The 20,896-nt window shown below is 41.0% G+C and overlaps 2 protein-coding genes across 12 annotated transcripts in view; both read right to left on the bottom strand.

Moving 5' to 3' along the window:
* Positions 1 to 20,896, bottom strand: part of ranbp3a (RAN binding protein 3a) — a 1,280,039-nt gene that overhangs the window by 1,046,527 nt on the left and 212,616 nt on the right. The gene's annotated exons all lie outside the window — the stretch shown is intronic.
* On the bottom strand, positions 1,183 to 19,726 carry nr2f6b (nuclear receptor subfamily 2, group F, member 6b). Of its 7 annotated transcripts, none has more exons than XM_087272109.1 (6): positions 19,227 to 19,711; positions 18,352 to 18,514; positions 17,919 to 18,269; positions 11,118 to 11,212; positions 10,393 to 10,968; positions 1,183 to 2,438 (listed from the first exon to the last, which is right to left on the bottom strand). In XM_087272109.1, exons 3-6 carry the CDS (start codon positions 18,185 to 18,187, stop codon positions 2,164 to 2,166), a joined length of 1,215 nt encoding a protein of 404 aa, XP_087128235.1. In that variant the 5' UTR covers positions 18,188 to 18,269; positions 18,352 to 18,514; positions 19,227 to 19,711; the 3' UTR covers positions 1,183 to 2,163. The 7 variants fall into 7 exon arrangements, with proteins under 7 accessions (XP_087128235.1, XP_087128232.1, XP_087128234.1 ...); XM_087272106.1 differs by having other exon boundaries at positions 11,103 to 11,212; positions 19,530 to 19,711; XM_087272108.1 differs by having other exon boundaries at positions 19,530 to 19,711.

The raw sequence follows: 20,896 nt of genomic DNA, 5'->3' as shown, positions 1-20,896 counted from the left end.
TGCAAAATTGCTGCTACTGGTTGTTTAAGTTTGCTGTGAGGAATCATTTCAGAACGTGGGATAGTAAAAGTGTCACGGGTAGATGACATCAACCTCCGGGGGAGTTTTCTTCCTTGTTTGGTGCATCCTCATTGTCATTCAGTCTGACATTAAGATGGCTGAGATCTTTCAGTGTGGCATGGGAGCCATGTTCATGCAGTCTGACATGCTACAATCAGTCAGGATTATAAAACAAATTACATAGTGTGAGCCGGCCAGTCAGTACCTGGATGAGAGACCACATGGGAAAGCTAGGTTGTTGCCGGGAGTTGTGTTAGTGAGCCCAGCAGAGGGCGCTCAACCTCTATGTGAGTTCTAACGCCCCAGTATATTGATGGGTCTCTATACTGCTCAGTGAGCACCGTGTTTTGGATGAGATCTTAAATCGAGGTCCTGGCTCTCTGTGGTCATTATCCCAGGAAGTTTTTCGAAAAAGAGTATGGGTTTAACCCCACCATCCTGGCCAAATTTTGCCACTGGCTTCTGCCCATCATGGCCTCTAACCATCTCCATATCATAATTGGCTTCATAACTCCGTCTCTTCTCCACCAATCAGCTGGTGTGCGGTCTGGCGCAATATGGCTGTCATCACGTCATCCAGATGAATCCTGGTGGTGGATGTGGAGATTCCCCCCATTGTGTAAAGCGCTTTGAGTCTCTAGAAAAGCTCTATAAAAATGTAAGGAATTATTATGATTAATTATTAGCATATGTTTCACACAGCGGATGCACTTCCAGTTGCAACTCAGTACTGGGAATCATCCATACACACTCATTCACACACATACACTATGGCCAGTTTAGTTTATTCCGTTGTCCTATAGCGCATGTCTTTGGACTGTGGGGGAAACCGGAGTACCAGGAGGAAACCCACGCCAACACAGGGAGAACATGCAAACTCCACACCGAAATGTCAACTGACCCAGCTGGAACTCAAACCAGCGACCTTTTTGCTTTAAGGCAACAGTGCTAACCACTGAGCCACCATGTCGCCCTATTTTAATTACAAGTATTTTTTTAAAGCATGTAATTTTTCTCAACATTTTCCACAAGCACGTTCTATTCTGATGAATTTAACCCCCCCAAAAATTCACTCATTATAAAAAATAATCTAGAATTCAGACAAACAAGTTTGACCAAATGTCCTTTTCTCCTGTTGGCAGTTTGTTTATTAGACATGTAATACACTACTGAAAATGCATGTTCGTCATAAACATTCTTCTTACATAAGAGCTTGTTTTATTCTTTTTATTTTTATAATGCAAAAATACTTAATACTTCCCACTGTCGGCAATGTAAAACTCTCAACCATGTCCTCACCCCAATGAAAAATTCACAAAACCTGTTTAAATAGGACAATCGAGGACACTGACTATGTTCAGAACAGCATACTAACATACTACTCTTAATATCTCTGCATTATATAGTATGTTCACTGTGCATAGTATGTATCTGTATAATACCTGGATGACCATTTGCTAAAATATGCTAAACATAACCTGAGCAGCACTGCACAGATTAGTGTATCCTAAATGTAGCGCAGCATAAACATGCAATATCATGAGGTCACGTGACAGCAGTGTAGCATAGTACTGTTTGATACATGAAATGTTGCATATTTCGTACGTTTTGACCATTTTTAATATAAAGCAGTATACAGTAGTGTGGAGTATGCTAGTATCCCATTCCAAATATAGCCATTCACTGATTTTTCAAGTATATTTCCCAACATTTTTGACTCACAAATGCTGTCTGTTATAAAGATTCTTAATGTACTCTCAATCTACACTAGCTTTAAGGTAGTTCGCTATGCTCTCAAAAAGAAGGTTCTCCTTTTAAAGCTTGGGATCAAATACTTCATAGTCAGTCCTTTGTTTATCATTCATCTTGTCAAATGTTTTTTGAGAGAATTTGTTGATGCTCATGACAGAAAACATGAGGTATCCTGGTACTGGATGGCTCAATTAAACTGCATAGGAACATATGTGTCATCCACCTTTAGTCATATATATATATATATACACCATCGACAAAACCCACACACGACATCTATCTGCACAGTTACTGTGGAATCATGGGAGCAGCCTGAGATGGGACATAGGAACAAGTCCTCTGATTGTTCGTCTACTGTCCAGGCACATACGGCCAGCTGATGGAGCTTCCAGAGAGCTGCATGTCCCGGATTAGAGTTTCGATTGGCGTCTTGCCAACCAGCCGCATGAAGAAGAGTTGAGAGATGAGGTTGGCGGGAACGGCTCTCAGAGCGGGAAGTCGCAGCAGGAGCCGGCCGAACCGCTGGGGCTGGCCTGGATACTGCATCCGCTCGTATTCGGTCAGGGCCACCTGTGCTTTCTCCTGCAAGCTCTCGACGTGCGCTGGATCCGACAGCCCGCATGCATCTGCAGGAAACACAGCATTTAAAACACAGCTCAAATCACAACAGCAAATGCAATGATCATTAGGCACTGACATGCGAGAAATGTTTTCAAGAAGAAAAATTTGTGGCCTGACTGGGCTAACTAAAATCTGTAAGTAGACTAGCGTTTATGTATGTTAACAAACTAATATACTGTATTATATAATAATACAAGGGTGCCTAATCATGTTTCTGGAGAGCTTGCGAAATTCTGTTGTACGCTGCAAAAAGGGGTAGGATTAATCATTGCGAAACTTGTTGCACAAGCTTGCGTTTCCAGTCTGCCACATTTGTATGTATAAGAATGGAAGTTTATTTAAAGGGTCACGAAACACCAAAACACATCTTTTGAGCTGTTGACAGTCGTATATGTGTCCCACACGGTTATTTCAAGCAAATTCATACATCCGGTTTGAAACGAATTTTTGAAGCTGCGTCACGGCCATGACATAATAGCGTTGTATTCCAGCGTGCAGACTGGGCATCTGTGCCAGAGTGTGTCTTATTACGTCTTACAGTGTGTTGCATTAATGCATGAGTAAGGCTTGGTTCAAACCAATCAGCACGCTCTATTGTGCAACTTCATTAATATTCATTACTGTCAGAGTGTAGATGGCAGAGACGCCACGTTGTGTTGGCAAAACAAGCGTGAAGTGTTGCTTTTATAGTTTGCTGCAGTTAAGTTTTGTTTTCATTTTCTCGCTGTGAGAGCGCAGCTGGCGTAACGTGTGGATTAACAGTGTACGCGACGCGCGACAACAATAACTTACGTGTCTAAGGAGGAGTATTGTTTACCTGAGAGCTGTTCTCATCTGCAAACGCTGAGATCCGGATTCACTTGTAGTCTCCTCTAAATAAAGACGCGGCTCTAGTTGCTGGTGATTGTCCTGTCTCTACAGATTTGGTAAGTGAGCGAGCAGTGCTCTTTGTTTATTCAGTTCGTATTTTATTCGTATCAAACAAACTATTGCACCGAGTGTAAACAAGTTAGCACTAACAGTTACAACCAAACTATAACCTCGTGTTGGATTTTGTGACCGGAATAACACACGCGGCTTTTTGACACTACCTGTCGTGTGCATCTAAGTTTCTGGGAAATGCTGAGGTTTTTTTTTCTCTCATTCGCCGTGTGGTATCAAACATTGCATGAAAAATACACGCTTAGAGCAGTTCCTCGAATCAAATATCACGTTTGTCGGGAGGGACATGAATGAATACCCTGAATGAAAGAGCCAAACTGCAGTTAAAGTCCACCATTTAATAATTTGGCAAATAATTCGACTACAGATGTCCATGTAAACACAGTCACATTGTCCGCTGTGGTTGTGTGTTTTGACTCTGAAATTCAGCGCGCCCAAATAGACACTCCCACACCAAGCCTCTTTTCTTCCTCCGTCACTCCCCCCTAAACAGAGCTTAGTCGTTTGGGATGCTTTGACACGCAGTCAAATACTTTGCCGTATGCAAATACTTTGAATTAGGAGGTTTCCTGAAGGTGCAGCTGTCATGCAGTGAGGGGTTTGCGTCTTTAATAATCTACGACAGTTTGTGTTCATTGAAAAGTATAAATGATTAATAAATCCAAATGAAACTGTCCCTTAAAAGTCACATCTCGTCTTCAGTTTCAGGTTCATGTAAACCTCGCTCTGGCACACCTCTTCCAACCGGGCCAGGGCCGGCCAAGTAAACCATGCCTGAGCCTGATTCAGAGCACTTCTCAAACGGGCATAGTCCGGATAGCATAGTGTGAGTACGCCCTAAGTCAGTCACTGCAGAAGGTAAGAATTTCTGAGCTTTTCAAGTGCCAACGGAAGCATCAGCCAATCAGATCAATTTATGCATTTGCTGCTGCCTTGGACAGTAGCCGATTGTGGACTATTTTCATTGGCTGATGATCTTGCTATGATGATCACTTCAGACTTTCAGACATGCCCTCCGTAAAGTGTTGACGCTGAAGCCCTGTGCGAATTGGGTGTAAGTTAAAGGGGGGGTTTGAGATTGTTGGTGTGCTATCGATAAGTGAAGGCCGGGTGGGAAGGGGAATTAGGTTGGGCAGGCCAGATTCACAGTGCTCCCTATGCCCAGTCCACCCGGACCACTCGGGGTGTGAGTGCAGCTTTAGTTGTTTTGCTCAGGGTTGGAGCTGAACTCTGCAGGAAGGTAGAACTTCAGGAACAAGATTGGACACCCCTGTAATAATACATTTAAACATGCTAACTTACTAACTAAAATATTATATTCTGTGAAGAGTGACCAGTGCAATACCCACTGCCCCTAGGGCAGGGGTCACTAATCTCGATCCTGTAGGGTCGGTGTCCCTGCAGAGTTTATCTCCAACTTGCCTCAACACACCTCCCTGGAAGTTTCAAGTATACCTAGTAAAACCTTGATTAGCCTGTTCAGGTGTGTTGAATTAGAGTTGGAACTAAACTCTGCAGGACACTGGCCCTCCAGGATCAAGTTCGGTTATCCATGCACCAAGGCATTTTGAATGGATTTAGCACTGCCATAATTAGGAGTACCGATAAGCGGGGGGAAAGTTAGAACGATACTAACTGGCACGTTGCAAAGTGCTTTCAGTGAGTGTTTTCAGTTCATGATTATGGAAGGTGAACGTAATGTATTGTGTTAGCATTGATGCTAATCTTCATCATGAAAAAAATATATACACTGGCTCTGCTGTGTTCGCATTGTAAAATGCATCATTTGGGTCCACTTATTTTTGGGGGGCCCAGAGAGATCCCTAGTAGCAAAGAATTCTGGCCCAGATTTGGCATAGAGCTGGCACAGCAGGCATTCATCCGGCACTGGCATACAGCATGTGGGCCAAACATGCCCCGGCTTTGGCAGAGGTGGCATTGTCTTTAAAGCGGCACACAAGATTTGGGCCAGATGAAAAATGTAGTATTTGGCCCAGATTTAAAAATTTGATAAGTGGGCCATGTGAGTTTGGCCAGTCTTGACCCACATTTAAAATACAATAAAATCATTTTTGAATAAAGAAAAAAAATTCTACCAATCAGGTCACTTTGAGAAAAAGCGTGCCCAGAGTGTGCCTAAAGCGCATCACTCCATGGGTTTATCAATTTCATTGCAATCGTGACACACCAACCTATCTGGCCCAGTTCAGGCCCAGTTATGAGTTATTAACTTGGCTGAGACTTGGCCCAGATATGGTCTGTGTTTGGCCCTTGTCTGGAAGCCAGATTTGGTCCAGTCATGTACCGTAATTCACTGCGGCATGTGGGCCAAGCAAAACCTGATTGTATGGGCCAGAGCTGAGCCAGAGAAATTTTGCTATGTGGGATGTTGTTTATTAGTATTAACTGTACTATCAGGGGGCCCGACTTCATTCTTGCTAGTAGCGTCCATATCACTCTGTAAACCACCGATGCTAAGCATGGTTGAGTTTGGTCAGTACCTGTTTTGGAGCGCACCTGGGACCAGGTAGGTTTTGGAGGAGGTGTCAGTGTCTATGTAGGTCTTAATAGCACAGTATAGTGACAGAATTCTGACTGCTCGAGAAACGTAACAGACGTTCTGACTTTGTGTTTATAAAAAATCTCATGGCACTGGCATCCTGCATGGTAAAAACATTATGTGTGTAACCCTCAAGTTCTGGTCAGATTCTCTTCATTGACCCTTACCTACCATGGCTTCCAAATAATCCCTATTCATTGAATTGGCTTTATCACTGTCTCTCCTCACCACCTAATTCATGGGGTGAGCTCATTGGCGTTGTTGTCTTGAAGCTTCTATGGGATTATCCACATGGATGCTGAACACTGGTGATGAGGACAGACCCACTAATGTGTTACTTTGGATTTTTTTTATGTATTTTGTAAATCTATGACTATACATCCCAGTTTTCTGAAAAATCACAATTTTACACCATCTTCAAACTAATCCACAGCAACACTGCACACTCTAAAAAATAGCTCAAGAGGTCTGTCACCACTACATAGTTTAATACATTGTTGTAACTAATAAAATCTATATTGCTGATTAAATTAAAACTTTTAAGTTGCCATAATAACTTTATTAAATTTTCACAACAGGAAAATACAGCAATTTAAAAATGTGGCTAATTTAAAGGTAAATATATCTGTCAATTAGTTTAAAACAATATTTAACTTGTAGCAACCCCAAAAAAATTGGGTTAATAACTCTATTTTTCCACACATATGGAGTTGTTTTGTATTTTTAAGTCCACACACTGATGTTTTTTTGTTATTTTCATACTGTTTATATGGGACAGTACATGCTTTTGTTTTGTAAAGCAATGAAAATCTTTGGTTTAAAACAAAAAAAAACATTACTGAAAAACAAAAATGTTGGGTTAAATGTGTTTCTACACTACAAAAATATTTTTTTCTGCTTGTTTAAACTACTTATTTAAAATGAGCTGAAACAACACATTTCTTAAGATTTTTTTGGGAAATGTAATTGTTTTATGTTCAATCTACTTAAATAAGTTATTGTAACTTAATGGATTTGTGTTGGGACAGCATAAACGAATTGTGTGCAGCCCTGCATTTTTGTTCAGTGTACAAGCAACTAAATGAACAGTAAATTTTAAAACAAACCAAAAAGTAAACAAATTTAGCTACTTTATTTAAGTTCTAAACTGGAAAACTTGCATGTAATTAAGTACATGACACTGGATTTGTTTGAAATTTTAATTTAAAAAAAATTGTTGAAGCAATTTCATTTTAGAGTACTTAGCATAAACTAAATTTTCTAAGTCATGTAAAAATGCCTCCTATTAAAGAGGAAAAGGTCATTTGGCTAACATAATAAAGTTTGTTGTCTGAAATTCATTTTGTTAGATGTTGTCGTAACTTGAATATATTGATGCAAACTGTTGCGTACATTTTTTTTTTGGTGCAGCCAACATATTACTATTTACAATTGTGTATTGACATGATTTGAGCGCAGCACAATATAAAACATTCATTAAATTCTCTGTCACACTGCAGTAAGACCAAAACAATACATCTGGAATATTTAAATTTGTAGAAAGCTCATAGGTCTACTCCCTTGTTCACACACAAAAAAAATTTAATAAGATAAGAAGGTGTTTTGAGCATGTAGCTCATTTTACCAATGTGTCCTTAAGGGTTTTAGGATGTTGTTCTGCATTTACTGATGTGTTCTGGGTAGTTTGAATGTTACTGTGCATGTTCTGAAAGGATTTAGCATGTAGCTTGTCTTTACTAATGTGTTCTGAAATGTTATGTCTCACTTATGTCTTCACTAACGTGTTTTGAGAGGTTTAGCATGTTGCTATATGTGCTTACTGACTTGTTCGTAAAGGTTTTAGCACAAAGCTATGCTTTTATTACAGTTTTACCCTCTTGCTATACCTTTCATAAAATGATTGAAGTACATGCAGTATGTTGATATATGATCATTTTCTGATTGGTTCTGTGTTAGCATGTTCTGAAGGGGTTGGGCATGTTGCTATGGCATCATTGATGTGTTCTGAGGTAGTTTAATATCTGTTATGCATGTTCTGTGATTGGCTCGTAGAAAAGTAATCATGTCTTATGTGTTTTGGGGGATCTTGCCGTATTGCTGTGCTTTTACTAACATCGGTAACACTTTATTTGCATGGTTCATTTGAGTATTAGTAGACAGTCTGCTTAATATCTGTTAATACTGCTGCCAAGCAGACATTTAAAAAAACTTTACATGTCATGTACATGTCAACTCCAACCTAACAATCTACTTAAAATCTTATGAGAAGTAGTTTCCAAGTAAATGCAATGTAACTTAAATTTAACAAACGAACCATCAAAATAAAGTGTGACCCTAACATATTCTGAATACATGTTACTAAGGTGTTAGTTTAGAGCATTGATTTGCATTTGCTTAATTATTCTGAATGGCATTAGCTGATTGCTGAACAGTTTTTAAGGACATTGCTAAGCTATTTGCAGAGTGTTAGCTGGTTGCTACTTAAGATGAAGTCAATATATTTTGTCCCAAAGACCTACATTTCTATGAAAGTCGTGGACTAACCCAAATACAGTTCACCTCAAAAGCCTACGTTTCTGTAACACTTTAACACTTGCTAAAAACAATAATATATAACGCCTTGTAAATTAAAAGTAAACATCCTTAATATAATGTAGTCAGTAAGTAATGTGGATTTATATAGCACATTTATTGTGTAGGGCCATACACCTAAAGTTCTTCACAATCATGAGAGGGGTCTTTCCATGCCACGACCAGTGTGCAGCATCCACTTGGCTTAGATGATGCGATGGCAGCCACAGGTCAACTGTGCCAGTGCGCTCACCACATACTATATCTATAATATAGCTATAGGGAGAGTGGAGAGACAGTGATACAGCCTGGATTCGGTGGATGGGGATGATTGGGAGGCCGTGATCATAAGGGCCGATGGAGGATGGACCATCCGACGGACAACGGGGTTACACCCCTACTCTTTTAAGAAGTGCAATGGGATTTTTAATGACCACAGAGAGTCAGGACCTCAGGGTGCTTTCACACCTACACTTTTGTTTCGGAACGTGTCTCGTTTGCCCAGTTAGCGCGGTTCATTTGGCATATGTGAACAGGGCAATCGCGCTCTGTTCCGCGCCAAAGTAATCACTCCGAGACCGCCTGATTCACTTGCATTTATTTTTAGACATTAAAAACTGCTCGTTTCGCTGTTTGATGTTAAAAACTGATATTTCCTTGTTATATTATTCTACTTGGTCTGTATAGTCATGCAAACATTTGTTTGTAGAGCAAGTAGTTTGACCGTTTTTTGCCGTTTATTATTCCTTGTCATTTCTCCCATAGGCGACTGAAACGGAAGTTCTAAGACAATCGCGAAAACAGGCGCACTTCCGCATTTTAGAATAAGGTCAATAGTTTTAGGACAACTTTGATGAAAGGTTTTGATCTGCTTAAAATGTTGACTGTTTCATACAGTGTTATTTTACAATTGATCTTATATCGGTACCTCAAAACTCTGTGTTCAGACTCTTCAGACAACCATAAATCACTGTTTGTTTACTTGTATATTTGTTCTATTTTATTAATTTATGCTTGTAATATGTTTATTACATATCTTTACATATCATTATCTTTATGCAGATTCACTCCCCTACAAAATCAAGACCATCAAATTAAACTTCCAAATTCTTTCCAAATAGAGTTAGAGTCACATTGTGAAATTGTATTCATATTGCAATATACAGTTGAAGGCACAATTATTAGCCCCCTTTTGGTTTTAGTTTTCCTTTTTAAATATTTCCCAAATGATTTTTAACAGAGCAAGGAAATTTTCACAGCATTTCTGATAATATTTTTTTCTTCTGGAGAAAGTCTTATTTGTTTTATTTCAGCTAGAATAAAAGCAGTTTTTAATTAAAAAAAAAACATTTTTGGGACAAAATTATTAGCCCTTTTTAAGCTAATGTTTTTTAGATAGTCTACAGAACTAACCATCGTTATACAATAACTTACCTGATTACCCAAACCTGCCTAGTTAACCTAATTAACCCAGTTAAGCCTTTAAATGTCACATTAAGCTGTATAGAAGTGTCTTGAAAAATATCAAGTAAAATATTATTTACTGTCATTAGGCAAAGATAAAATAAATCAGTTTTTAGAAATCAGTTTTTAAAACTATTATGCTTAGAAATGTGCTGAAACAATCTTCCCTCCATTAAACAGGGGCGCTGTTTAATGGAGGGAAGGCGAAAAAATAAACAGGGGCGCTAATAATTCAGGGGCGCTAATAATTCAGGGGGGCTAATAATTCTGACTTCAACTGTATATTGCAAAAAAACAAAAGAATTTATAGCAATATCAGTTTATCCCAATATTGTGCAGCCCTACTTGATGTATATCTTGATAAAAAAGAATAATTTTGTGCAATTTTTTCTAACACAGTACTTTTGGAGTGCATCTCTCACCTGGTGAGAACAGAGCGATGGCTTTCAGACAGCTGTATTCAACAGAATCCACCTGCAGTCGTGTCAGCTTGTCCACCTGGTCCTGAAAGACCCGCACCTGGTCCATGAAGGACACGACGCGATCAGCGGGCATAGGGGAGGAGTGAAACCCTGCAGCTGCCAGCAGAGGGGCCGTGTGCAGGGGCAGCGCCGACTGAGCTGCATTCAGGATAAACAGTTCACTCCAGCTGAGCCTCAGAAGGGCCACCTGCTCTGACACTGGCAGGTCAGGAAAATAGGGAATATTCCTGGCCCACTCAATAGTGCTGAACAGCAGCCGGGCTGCAAGCTCACATATATTGTCAATGCCCATCATGGAGCTGTTGGCGCCTTGGAGCTGCTGGCCACACTGGGCTCCATAACGGCTGTTGGGGTACGGCTCTGCTCTCAGTAGTTGAGAGATGAGTTCAGACACTGGCTGACCATTAAAAAAATCAGCACCCATGCCCGGACCTCCTCCAACATCACCACCTGCTCCTACCATGGAGGCTGGGCTGATGCCTGCGTGGGATGGAGGAATTCGGCCACGCTGAACAGCTGGAAAAAAAAGAGGGCGGGAACACTCAGTAAAATGATCCAAACAAATCTCGTTTTAAATAATGCAAGTAAAATTACACTATCAGAGTTAAAAGAAATAGATATAAATATTATAATATACATAAATGGTTTACTAGGGGTTTGCTGACCTTCTTTCCTCATACCGACCCGGAAGCACTTCTTCAGACGGCAGTACTGACACTGGTTACGGTGATGCTGATCAATCTGACATTCTCTGTTTGATCTGTAAATGTAGGATAGATAGCTTTGAGATGATATAATACATGAGAGGAACACTATTTAAGGTTTAACACTTTTCAATAGGATTAAAATGAATAAATAAATAAAAATTGTATAAATAAATAGTATCAAATGAATAGTTGTAAACCCAGGGCCGGAGTGCAACGCCTTTTCAGCCCTGGAGTTTCAAGCCTTAGACCGGCCTATCAGTTCACGACTGACTATATTAAAATAACCTTATTTCCAATTCAGTTTCTAATGACACTATCACGTCTTTTTCAAGGGCACAGCTGCTTTAGAACTTCAAATGTTTTTCATAAGAATGAGAACATTAAAGCGTAGCTAATTCTCCAACACTAATCTTTAAAACATCACAATGTCCTTTCCTGCAATATCTGAATATATATTCTGTGCACAATTCTTTATAGATATCCAGTCCTTTGTAATGGTGGTCACACAAAAAAATAAAAATTAAATATGTACACCTACATAAGTAGCCCAAACAGTATTATATGTCTTTTCATTCATTTTCTTGTCGGCTTAGTGCCTTTATTAATCCGGGGTCGCCACAGCGGAATGAACCGCCAACTTATCCAGCAAGTTTTTACGCAGCGGATGCCCTTCCAGCCGCAACCCATCTCTGGGGAAAATTATATGTTTTAAAAATGTAAAAATAATAATAATAATAATACTAATAACTCAGGAGAGGCTCGAACTCAGGTTGGCGTCGTCTTTACGCAACGTGCTGACCACAGGACCACATTGGCTCTGTTTTGCTGCTGCGTTTGGAATAAAAAACAAGACTCTGCAAGAGTCAAGTTACCTGCAAGACTCTTTCAACCACAGTATTAATTTCTATTGATGGCTTAAACTTTTTCTTCCCTTTTTAGATTTCTGATCAAGTTATGTCAGATTTATTAATGTAGTAAACCTTCTGATTTTCATTGAGAAGGTGTAATATTCATTAATATTAATTATTCGAATTGTTATATTCACTAAGGTGCCGCTGTTTGAGGTCGAAGGTCATCATTAACCTTCAGGCTGCATTTTGCTTACGGGGCTGCGAGAAAAAAATAAAAAGAGCGGAGCTGCGGCAAAATAATGAATAAAAAGAGTGAGGCTATGGACAAATAAATAAGTGCGACTTATGAGAGTGCAAGCAGCTAGGGACACTGGCCCTTGCGGCCCAAAAGCTAGCTGGCAGCTGGCTCTCTGCAACTCTCACATGGTCGCCCACTGAAGCTAAGCAGGGCTGTGCCTGGTCAGTGCCTGGATGGGAGACCACATGGGAAAGCTAGGTTGCTGCCGGAAGTGGTGTTAGTGAGGGCCAGCAGGGGGCACCCAACCTGTGGTCTTTGTGGGTCCTAATGCCCCAGTATAGTGACGGGGACTCTATACTGCTCAGTGAGTGCTGTCTTTCGGATAAGATGTTAAATCGAGGTCCTGACTCTCTGTGGTTGTTAAAAATCCCAGGATGTCCTTCGAAAAGACTAGGGGTTCAAAGCCTGGTTTATACTTTTGCGTCAAGTGACTGGCGCAACTCACGGCGCAGGTAACGCGCGCAGCTGTGCATTTATACTTCTGCGCGCTGTCTCTGTTGGTCTGCATTAACACTTCCGAAACGCTAGTTGGCAGTGAGGTGTAAATGTTCCTCTGTGTCGAGTTTCTTCTCTGCTTTTTTGCTTTTCCTGAACACTTCCTGGATGTACAAGTGGCTCAAACTCGCTCATTTTGAGGCAGGAACCGGTGGACGTGCAACAACTTTAACTATGAGGTAAACACAGAACAAAACTTTCCATCCGGAGCTCCTTCACGGGACTCCACACTTGTAAACAATCGCTCGTGCCATTCGCGCGGCTCTCGGTCCCGCCCAGACTCGTCGGCGCTACCAAGCCGACCAATCACAGAGCTTACGCTACGCATTGTTGCGACGTGTAGTTACATTTTTTGAGAGGTGCACGTCAGTGATCCCGACGCGTTAGCATACGCCGGCGTTTGACGCAGAAGTATAAATCAGCCTTAACCCCGGCATCCTGGCCAATTCTGCCCACTGGCTTCTGTCCATCATGGCCTCCTATATAATATGTAAGGAATTATTATTATTATTATTATTATTATTATTATTAAAAACTGACCGGCCCACAGGGAATTCTCCCGGTCCTTCCGTTGAGGCAATCCAGGCTTGTCTAAACCTTACAGTTTTTAGTTTTGCTCTGTTGCATGGTAATAAAAAAGTCACAATCAGATCTTCCCTGGATATTATTTAAATCTCTGCTTAATGCAATTTGCATGCCAAGAACAGATAAGATTATAAAACAAAACACTCTGGTCTTGTTCTATCTTGGCATTTGTTATATTGAGACATAACAATTTGCAAAAACACAAGTATGGACATGCCATCTTCACAGTAATTAAAGGCAATCACCATTCAAAAAGAATCCACTGATTATTAATTGACTAATATTCACTCAATCTCTTTCCTTTGACTTATTCTTCTTTCATCAGCGGTCGCCACGGCAGAACGATCTACTAATTACTCTGTCACAGGTTTTACTGTGTTTTACTGATATCTTTTTTGCCTCAACCCAGCCATGAGAAAACGTTATCTCTTGCAACCCCCAGAGCTGGGAAACACCAACACACTCTCCCATTTACACACTCACATTCACACACTTTGGACAATTTCATTCATTTTCCTTCGGTTTAGTCTCTAATTCAGAGGTCGCCACAGTGGAATATCAACTAGTCCAGCACGTTTTACACAGTGGATGCCCTTGCAGCCTCAACCCAGGACTGGGAAACACCCATACACACTCGTGCATTCACAAACACACTCATACACCACAGCCAATTTAGTTTATTCAATTCAGCATGTCTTTGGACTGTGCGGGAAACGGGAGCACCTGGAGAAAACCCATGCAAACATGGGGAGAACATGCAAACTCCACACAAAAATGACAACTGGCCTTGCCGGGACTCAAACCAGCGACCTTATTGATGTGAGGCGACAGTGCTAACCACTGAGCCACCGTGCCACCCCTTATGGACAATTTACTTGATCTAATTCACTCAAACCACATGTTTTTGTACTGTGGGTAAAGTTACTATGTGAATTAATTGCCATGATGCCTAAAAGGAGTTTAAAATGATCCATAATGCACAATACAGAATATCAGTGAATAAAAATAGACCTAATTACATGAACAAATGTGAGTGGTTGTAAAATCCCGTGACCTTCAAATTTTAAGCCATAGAATTTCTAACTCTACGGAAAACAAAACATTAATTTTGGTTGCATTGTTAAAATCCAACAAATATAACTCTGTCTTTTGACCGTTTAGTGAATTACTCTCTATCCTTGTGAGCTGTCATACGTGAAGAGCTCTCAAGTGATTCCCAGGTAAATTATGGCGAAACCTTGGCACAAACACAAAGGACGCAGTTCTGTTCACTCATTCCTAAAGTTCCCATGGCAGCAGTGCTAATGTTAGATCTGCTGCAAGAGGCCAATTATACACACAACATGCACAATTGTGTTTCAATGGCCATGTACGGCATCTTTGTGCATCATTCAGCTGTAAAAGCACTTTTTGTTGTTGTTTGGAGGGCAATGAAGATGTAGCGTATTGCTACCATGACATGCTTTGGATGTTTTTGGATGCCTGTTTGCAAACATTGTAAAACATTGAATTAGCAAGCCTTAGTCACCAGAATTCATCATAATTTGATGTTCAGCTATTGAAAAGACATGTTGACATCCAATTTGTGTTCTAAGAGCTTATATATATTCAAAGAATGTGAATGCAATGCTCCTAGTTAGCTTGATTTCTGTTGTGTTTTTATATGCATCAGAATGCATCAATCTACAACAGGTTGTTTTTGTTCTGAGCTACTGCCAAGGCTGAGCTACGGTTTGAGAAAAGCTTGTTCATAACACACATTTAAAGGTAGCACTAGCTATGTTTCCATCCAAAGATGCAAAAAAATGTATGCACAAAACAGGAATATCGTAAAAGACATGCGAATAAAGCAGCATTTCCATCCAACAAGTCAAAGAGAACACGCATTCTTGATTCTGGCGGTAATTAATAATATAATAACGCTAATACTGAAATGGTTGAGGCCTTTTAGAATGATGAAAACAGCATTTCAGATGTTTTATAATGCGGTCAGCCTGCTGGTTTGTCTATTCACACACATTTTATCATCACATGATCTCTTATAACAACATCACATGACTTTTTTTAATGCACATACTGGAATTTGTTCGGTAAAAGTGTTTGCATCATAGTTTATGCACTTCTTTTCTTATCGGATAAAAGTTTATTCTACTCTGTTATGCGCATATGTTTTTTTATGTGCATTTTCAAAACTTTTGCGCTTCTTAGCGTTTCCATCATCTGTTTTTTTTTATGCACATATCCAAAATGCACATAAAATAGGTGGATGGAAATATAGCTACTGTCACCCAGTGTAAATTCACACCTACCACTACACTACTATGCATAATGCAGGTTTACAAGGGGTCTAAAACGTTTTGATCTTGTCCACTTTTGAAGGTGGAAAAAGTGAGAATGCTAGCTTACAGTTCTAAATCCAACACAAACCAACAGGCTACAGTGTAGTTTTGGAGCTATTCAGAAAACAATTAAAAGCTGCTGCTAATTGTGATACCTTAATAAAATCAATATGTAACTATTTATTAATAACTGTCAATGGAATCAAAATAAATGGCAGAAAATTCCAAGTGTATCTGTCTGCGGACTGCAAGATAGGGGTGTAGCATGAAGGGGCGTAACATGCAGTTATCGAGATCCTATTGAACCATGTGAGATGTCACAATGAGATGTTGTTGGCAAGATGGCAGAAACATTTTCATCAAATGTTTTTACAAATTTTCTCCAAATTTATCCACAAACGATTAGTTTGATATCTTATTATATCCATTCAATTAGCAACTCCACCATACAACTCCACTCGTTGACTTCCTCATCCGTTTTGTCATTACAACTAGCGACTACGTCACTCCCTGTGGTTGCAAATAACAGTACAATGGCGAATGCGTCATGTAAGAAAGCCGCTGCAACTCACGGCTGTACGTTAAAAAATGTGATGGTTGGGTTTAGTGTTTGGGAAGTTGTAGATGTTAATAACTGTGATGGTTGGGTTAGGGTCAGGGCCGGAACAAGCTGAACTGCCGCTCTAGGCTGAGGACGATCACGCCGCCCTCAACCCCAATGTGAAAGTGACCGGTTATGAAAATGAAGTGAGGTGTCGCGGACCTCTTTTCCAGCGCACTATGCGCGGATATAACTGAGGACTCGCAGGTGCTGAGGGAGGGTGGTGTCGCGGACACTGCACTCTTTATTCTGCCGCCCTATGCACGGATATAACTGAGGACGCGCGGGTGTCGTGGACCTCAATTCTGCCACCCTATGCTATGCGCGGATATAACTGAGGACACGCGGGTGCTGATGGAGGTGTCGCTGACGCCGCCCTCTCTATTTTGTCGTCTATGCGCGAATATATCTGAGGACGCGGGTGGTGAGGGAGGTGTCACGGACATAACTGAGGACACGGGTGGTAAGGGAGGTGTCGCGGACGCCGCCCTCTCTATACTGCCCCCCTAGGCGGCCGCCTAGGTCGCCTCTATGGACGCGCCGGCCCTGTTTAGGGTTTGGAGTGTGTGTAAATGTTAATGACTGTGATGGTTGGGTTAAGGTTTGGGTTTGGTGTAGACGTTAATAACTTATGTTTGGGTAAAGGATTGGAGTATTTGGAGACTTTAATAATGGTTATGGTAGGGTTAAAGTTTAAGGAAGATGTAGACGTTAATGACTGATGGTTGGGTTAAGGGTTGGGGAAAGTGTAGACGTTAATAATTGTGATGGTTGGGTTAAGGTTTGGGGAAGGTGTAGACGATAATAACAGGGATAGTTGGGTTAAGGGTTGGGGAAGATGTAAACGTTAATAACTGATGGTTGGGTTAAGGGTTGGAGTAAGTGTAGACGTTAATAATTGAGATGGTTGGGTTAAGGGTTGGGGAAGATGTAAACGTTAATAACTGTCATGGTTGGGTTAAGGTTTGGGGAAGATGTAGACATTAATAACTGGGATGGTTGGGTTAAGGTTTGGGGACACAGTGTCCTGTCGTTAATTAACCTATGCGCGTCAAGTCCTTGTTCTGTAGATGTAGATGATGTGTCATGTCATTTGTTTATTTACATATTTCTCAGTTTTGCTAAACTTTGCTGCATTGCAATAGTTTCACTTGTGTATGCATTGAAAATTCCAGATTAATTTGTTTCTCTCACTATAACCACTAACCCTTAGCAAATCCATGAATTATAACTGCTTAGGGCAATTTAAAAAAAATAGTCGTCTTGGGTATAAAAATCTAAGTCGTAACAGCTTTCAAAACATGATTAATACAAAAACATAATTACTATTATTAATCTCCTCTATTACAGACTCTGATTCATCAGTGCGTTCATGTTCACTTACACACACTCTAATTGAAATGTCAGTAAGAGGTTAACAGAGTTCACTGAAAGTTCAGCCAAATTCCTTTACTGAGCTGCATCTGGAAACAGCGTGTGATTGGCTGTTGTGTCTGAGCAGTCACAATTTTTTTAAGTATGCAGAAAAAACGTAAACTAGTGTGCTCAACCATAGAAATAATAATACACGTGTGTGTGTGGGTGTCTCACCTGCAGGTGTAGTTGAGGTTCCGTCTGATGCTCCTTTTGAAGAAACTCTTGCACCCTTCACAGGTGAAAACACCATAGTGCTTCCCGCTGGATTTGTCTCCACACACAACACAGTCCACCACGCAGGCCTTGTCCTCCTCGCCACCTTCCACATCGCTGTTCCCTGCCTGGGGCGAGCTTCCCTCCTCCTCCCCCCGCAGGTAACCTTTCTCACCGAGTCCATTAGCACTGCCATTGGGGTTGGCCCATCCCCCGCTCACCATGGCCATCTCTGTGTACACCAGCAGGAGCTGCTCGAGAAACCTTCCTGCGTCGAGAATTCAGAGCCGCCCTGGAGCGAATCCCTTTAAGCTGCAGACAGTAAGCCGAAGAAGTCAGAGTCTGAGGGAAAAAAAACACGTTTAACAGCCCTCTGAAGACCTCCGAAGCTTACCAGGCTGACATGTTTTTGCCGCCAAATGTCATATCAAAATCCTGTCAGGGGAACACTCATCCCGGTGCTTTTCTTCTTGTCCTCTAACCACAAAAAAGTCTCTGAAGATCCCAAGATTGCTTTGAATCAATGTGCAGCTGAGAGTTGGACAGCTTACCTCGCCCTTTTCACAGGAAACAATAAATTACAGATAAACGCACCCAGACTTCAGGGGAAAAGACGAGCTCATCCACATGCTGCACAGCTCAGAGACTGGGATGAAATGAAACTCTTTCTCAGCTGTGTCATTACACTGGGAAAACCTACTCGACATGCCCCCTAGTAACCAACAAGTTAAACCAGTTCTTTTCGTACTAACAACCATGCAGTCCTGTTTAGAAATGCTGATGGTATTACAGGTCAAATTGTGATGGTTTGAATCACTCAGTCTCAGGTTTTATTAACCTAAAAATCACATTAGATCTCTTGGTGTCTCCGTTGCTTCTCAGGGACAGCAGTGAAATCAAACAGAGATCAAACGGAGAGTTTAGATTAAGCCTCCAGGTTCCAAGGATTTCCGTGTAAGAACACACCACTAATTCCCGCAAGTGTGTCCTCTAGAGTTTCAGATGAGTTTTTCAGCATGTGGTCAGAACACACCAAAGTCTGTGAACTCAAACATGACTCATCCTATTCTTACTAAATAAACTGAGACATCGTAATTATTTTAAAGCTTTATGTTTTAACTGTACGCCAACAATCTACACTTCAATCGCATAAAGAATTGTAGCAGTAACATATATAAGGTATCTAAGACAAAGTTGAGCACTGTGACCTCCAGTCCTCTGTGCAATGAAAGTGCAGCCTTTGAGCAATAAACTTAAGGGTTATCTAACCTTCATATAATCCAAAGGAAGCTGCTTTATTTACACTGCATGTGAAGAGTTGATTTCCAAACGGAAGAAAGCCAGAGTCACAAACACGCGGACGGCAACCTGGGTAATGATAAACAGCACTCAAGAGTCACCCCCACCCTGCTCCTCAAGGATCAAAGTTCAAGAAAGTTCCTCGGTCTGTCATCTTTTAAACAACACAACCCAGAACTCTCTTCTTACTTAGTTCTCACAGTAGCACCTTTTAGCCGTGCAGAAGAAAATATCAGTGCAAATATAAGAGAGAGAGAGAGATTCCTTCAGTACCTTGTTTTGTTAGTGCCGGTTTGTCCAGCTGTATGGTCTCCGGGGCCTCAGCATTCCTAGGAGCCAAAGCAAAGCTCTTTTAACCATTTGCTGCTTCCCGTCCCTTGCCTTTCTCCATTCATCAGTAAATCATGAGATCCAGCGGTCAGGAGAGACAGCTGACCCGAGCGTCTGTGGTGACTGGCCAACAAGCTTCGCTCTGTTCTCTCTCTCTCTCTCTCTCTCTCTCTCTGAGTAGCGGAGGGTGAGCGAGCGTGTGTCTGTGTGTTCAGGGATTTGACACTGCTATTCAAGCCCTCTGGTTGCCATGGTGCTACCTTCCTTATAAGGGTAATAGAGTCAAAGAGCAGTGAGTGGGCTGTAGCCACTCTACACAAACAACCAGGAATGCGTTACCACACACACGGTTAACCCCTCAAGGGATGACCATAGGTGCACTTAGCGCACATCTAAGAATGGTGAAGACTTCCAAAAGGAAGGTCTCAACATCAGAAGGTGATTCAAATATAGCATTATTCAAACCAAATGGCATGACAGAGAATGCCCACAAATCAAAGTTTTTACACTTGATTGAGTTTCTCAACCAAACTTGGATCGTGACCACCAAAAGATAAGCAAGAGAAGCAAGCAACATGTGTGTCATGTTATTCTACCAGTCATCATCTGTTAATATAAACATTGTCTTTGTTTTACTCAGATGAATTCTGGGTAGACCGTTTAGAGCTGCTGTATATGTGGTGTATTGGTGCAGTGAAGAGCTTAGAGCTGCTTTGCTAATCTGATTTAGAGCTTCTTTAGATCACTCTCTGTAGAGGAAGCTCACAGAAATCTTTCAGTCGTCTCATCTGATTGTTTTGGCTTATACCCTGCTGAAAGAAACATCCTCAAGCAACCAAAGCTAACCTGTATTGGAAGTTAGTTTAGGCCATTGGAGATGGTTCCCAAGCATAACTGCCCAAAGCTCTGTTAAAGTCAGCAAACCAGTTCAGCTTGTAGAAAGTCAGATAGTACAAATATTGTTTTTACAAAAAGTTGACATTAAATGTAAGTTAACTCTGTCCTTTTCCCTCTATCATGAAGTATATCCAATTGAAACTGCTTCTGAAATGAAATAGTTTCGTCCCTTGGGAACCAACTGGATTTTTGGAAGAAGGTGTCGCTAAAAATATTGACAGTTTGCTCTCATTTGTGGAGGATTACTGTCCATCCGATGGTGATCAGAATGAGGAGCTAAAGGGAATCATATCATATTTGTTTGAACTACTTCTTCCCGCAAAGGCAAGGCAGAAATGAGACATGTACTATTAGCCCCGCCCTAAAAGACTGATAGCCCCACCCCGAAGGCATTCCATGTGACCAGAAATGAA

This window comes from Danio rerio, chromosome 11, assembly GCF_052040795.2.
Source record: "Danio rerio strain M-AB ecotype USA chromosome 11, GRCz13ab, whole genome shotgun sequence".
In the NCBI taxonomy this organism is placed as follows: Eukaryota; Metazoa; Chordata; class Actinopteri; order Cypriniformes; family Danionidae; genus Danio; species Danio rerio.
The sequence above is the reverse complement of the archived record's forward strand: the minus strand, read 5'-3'. Positions and strand labels throughout refer to the sequence as shown.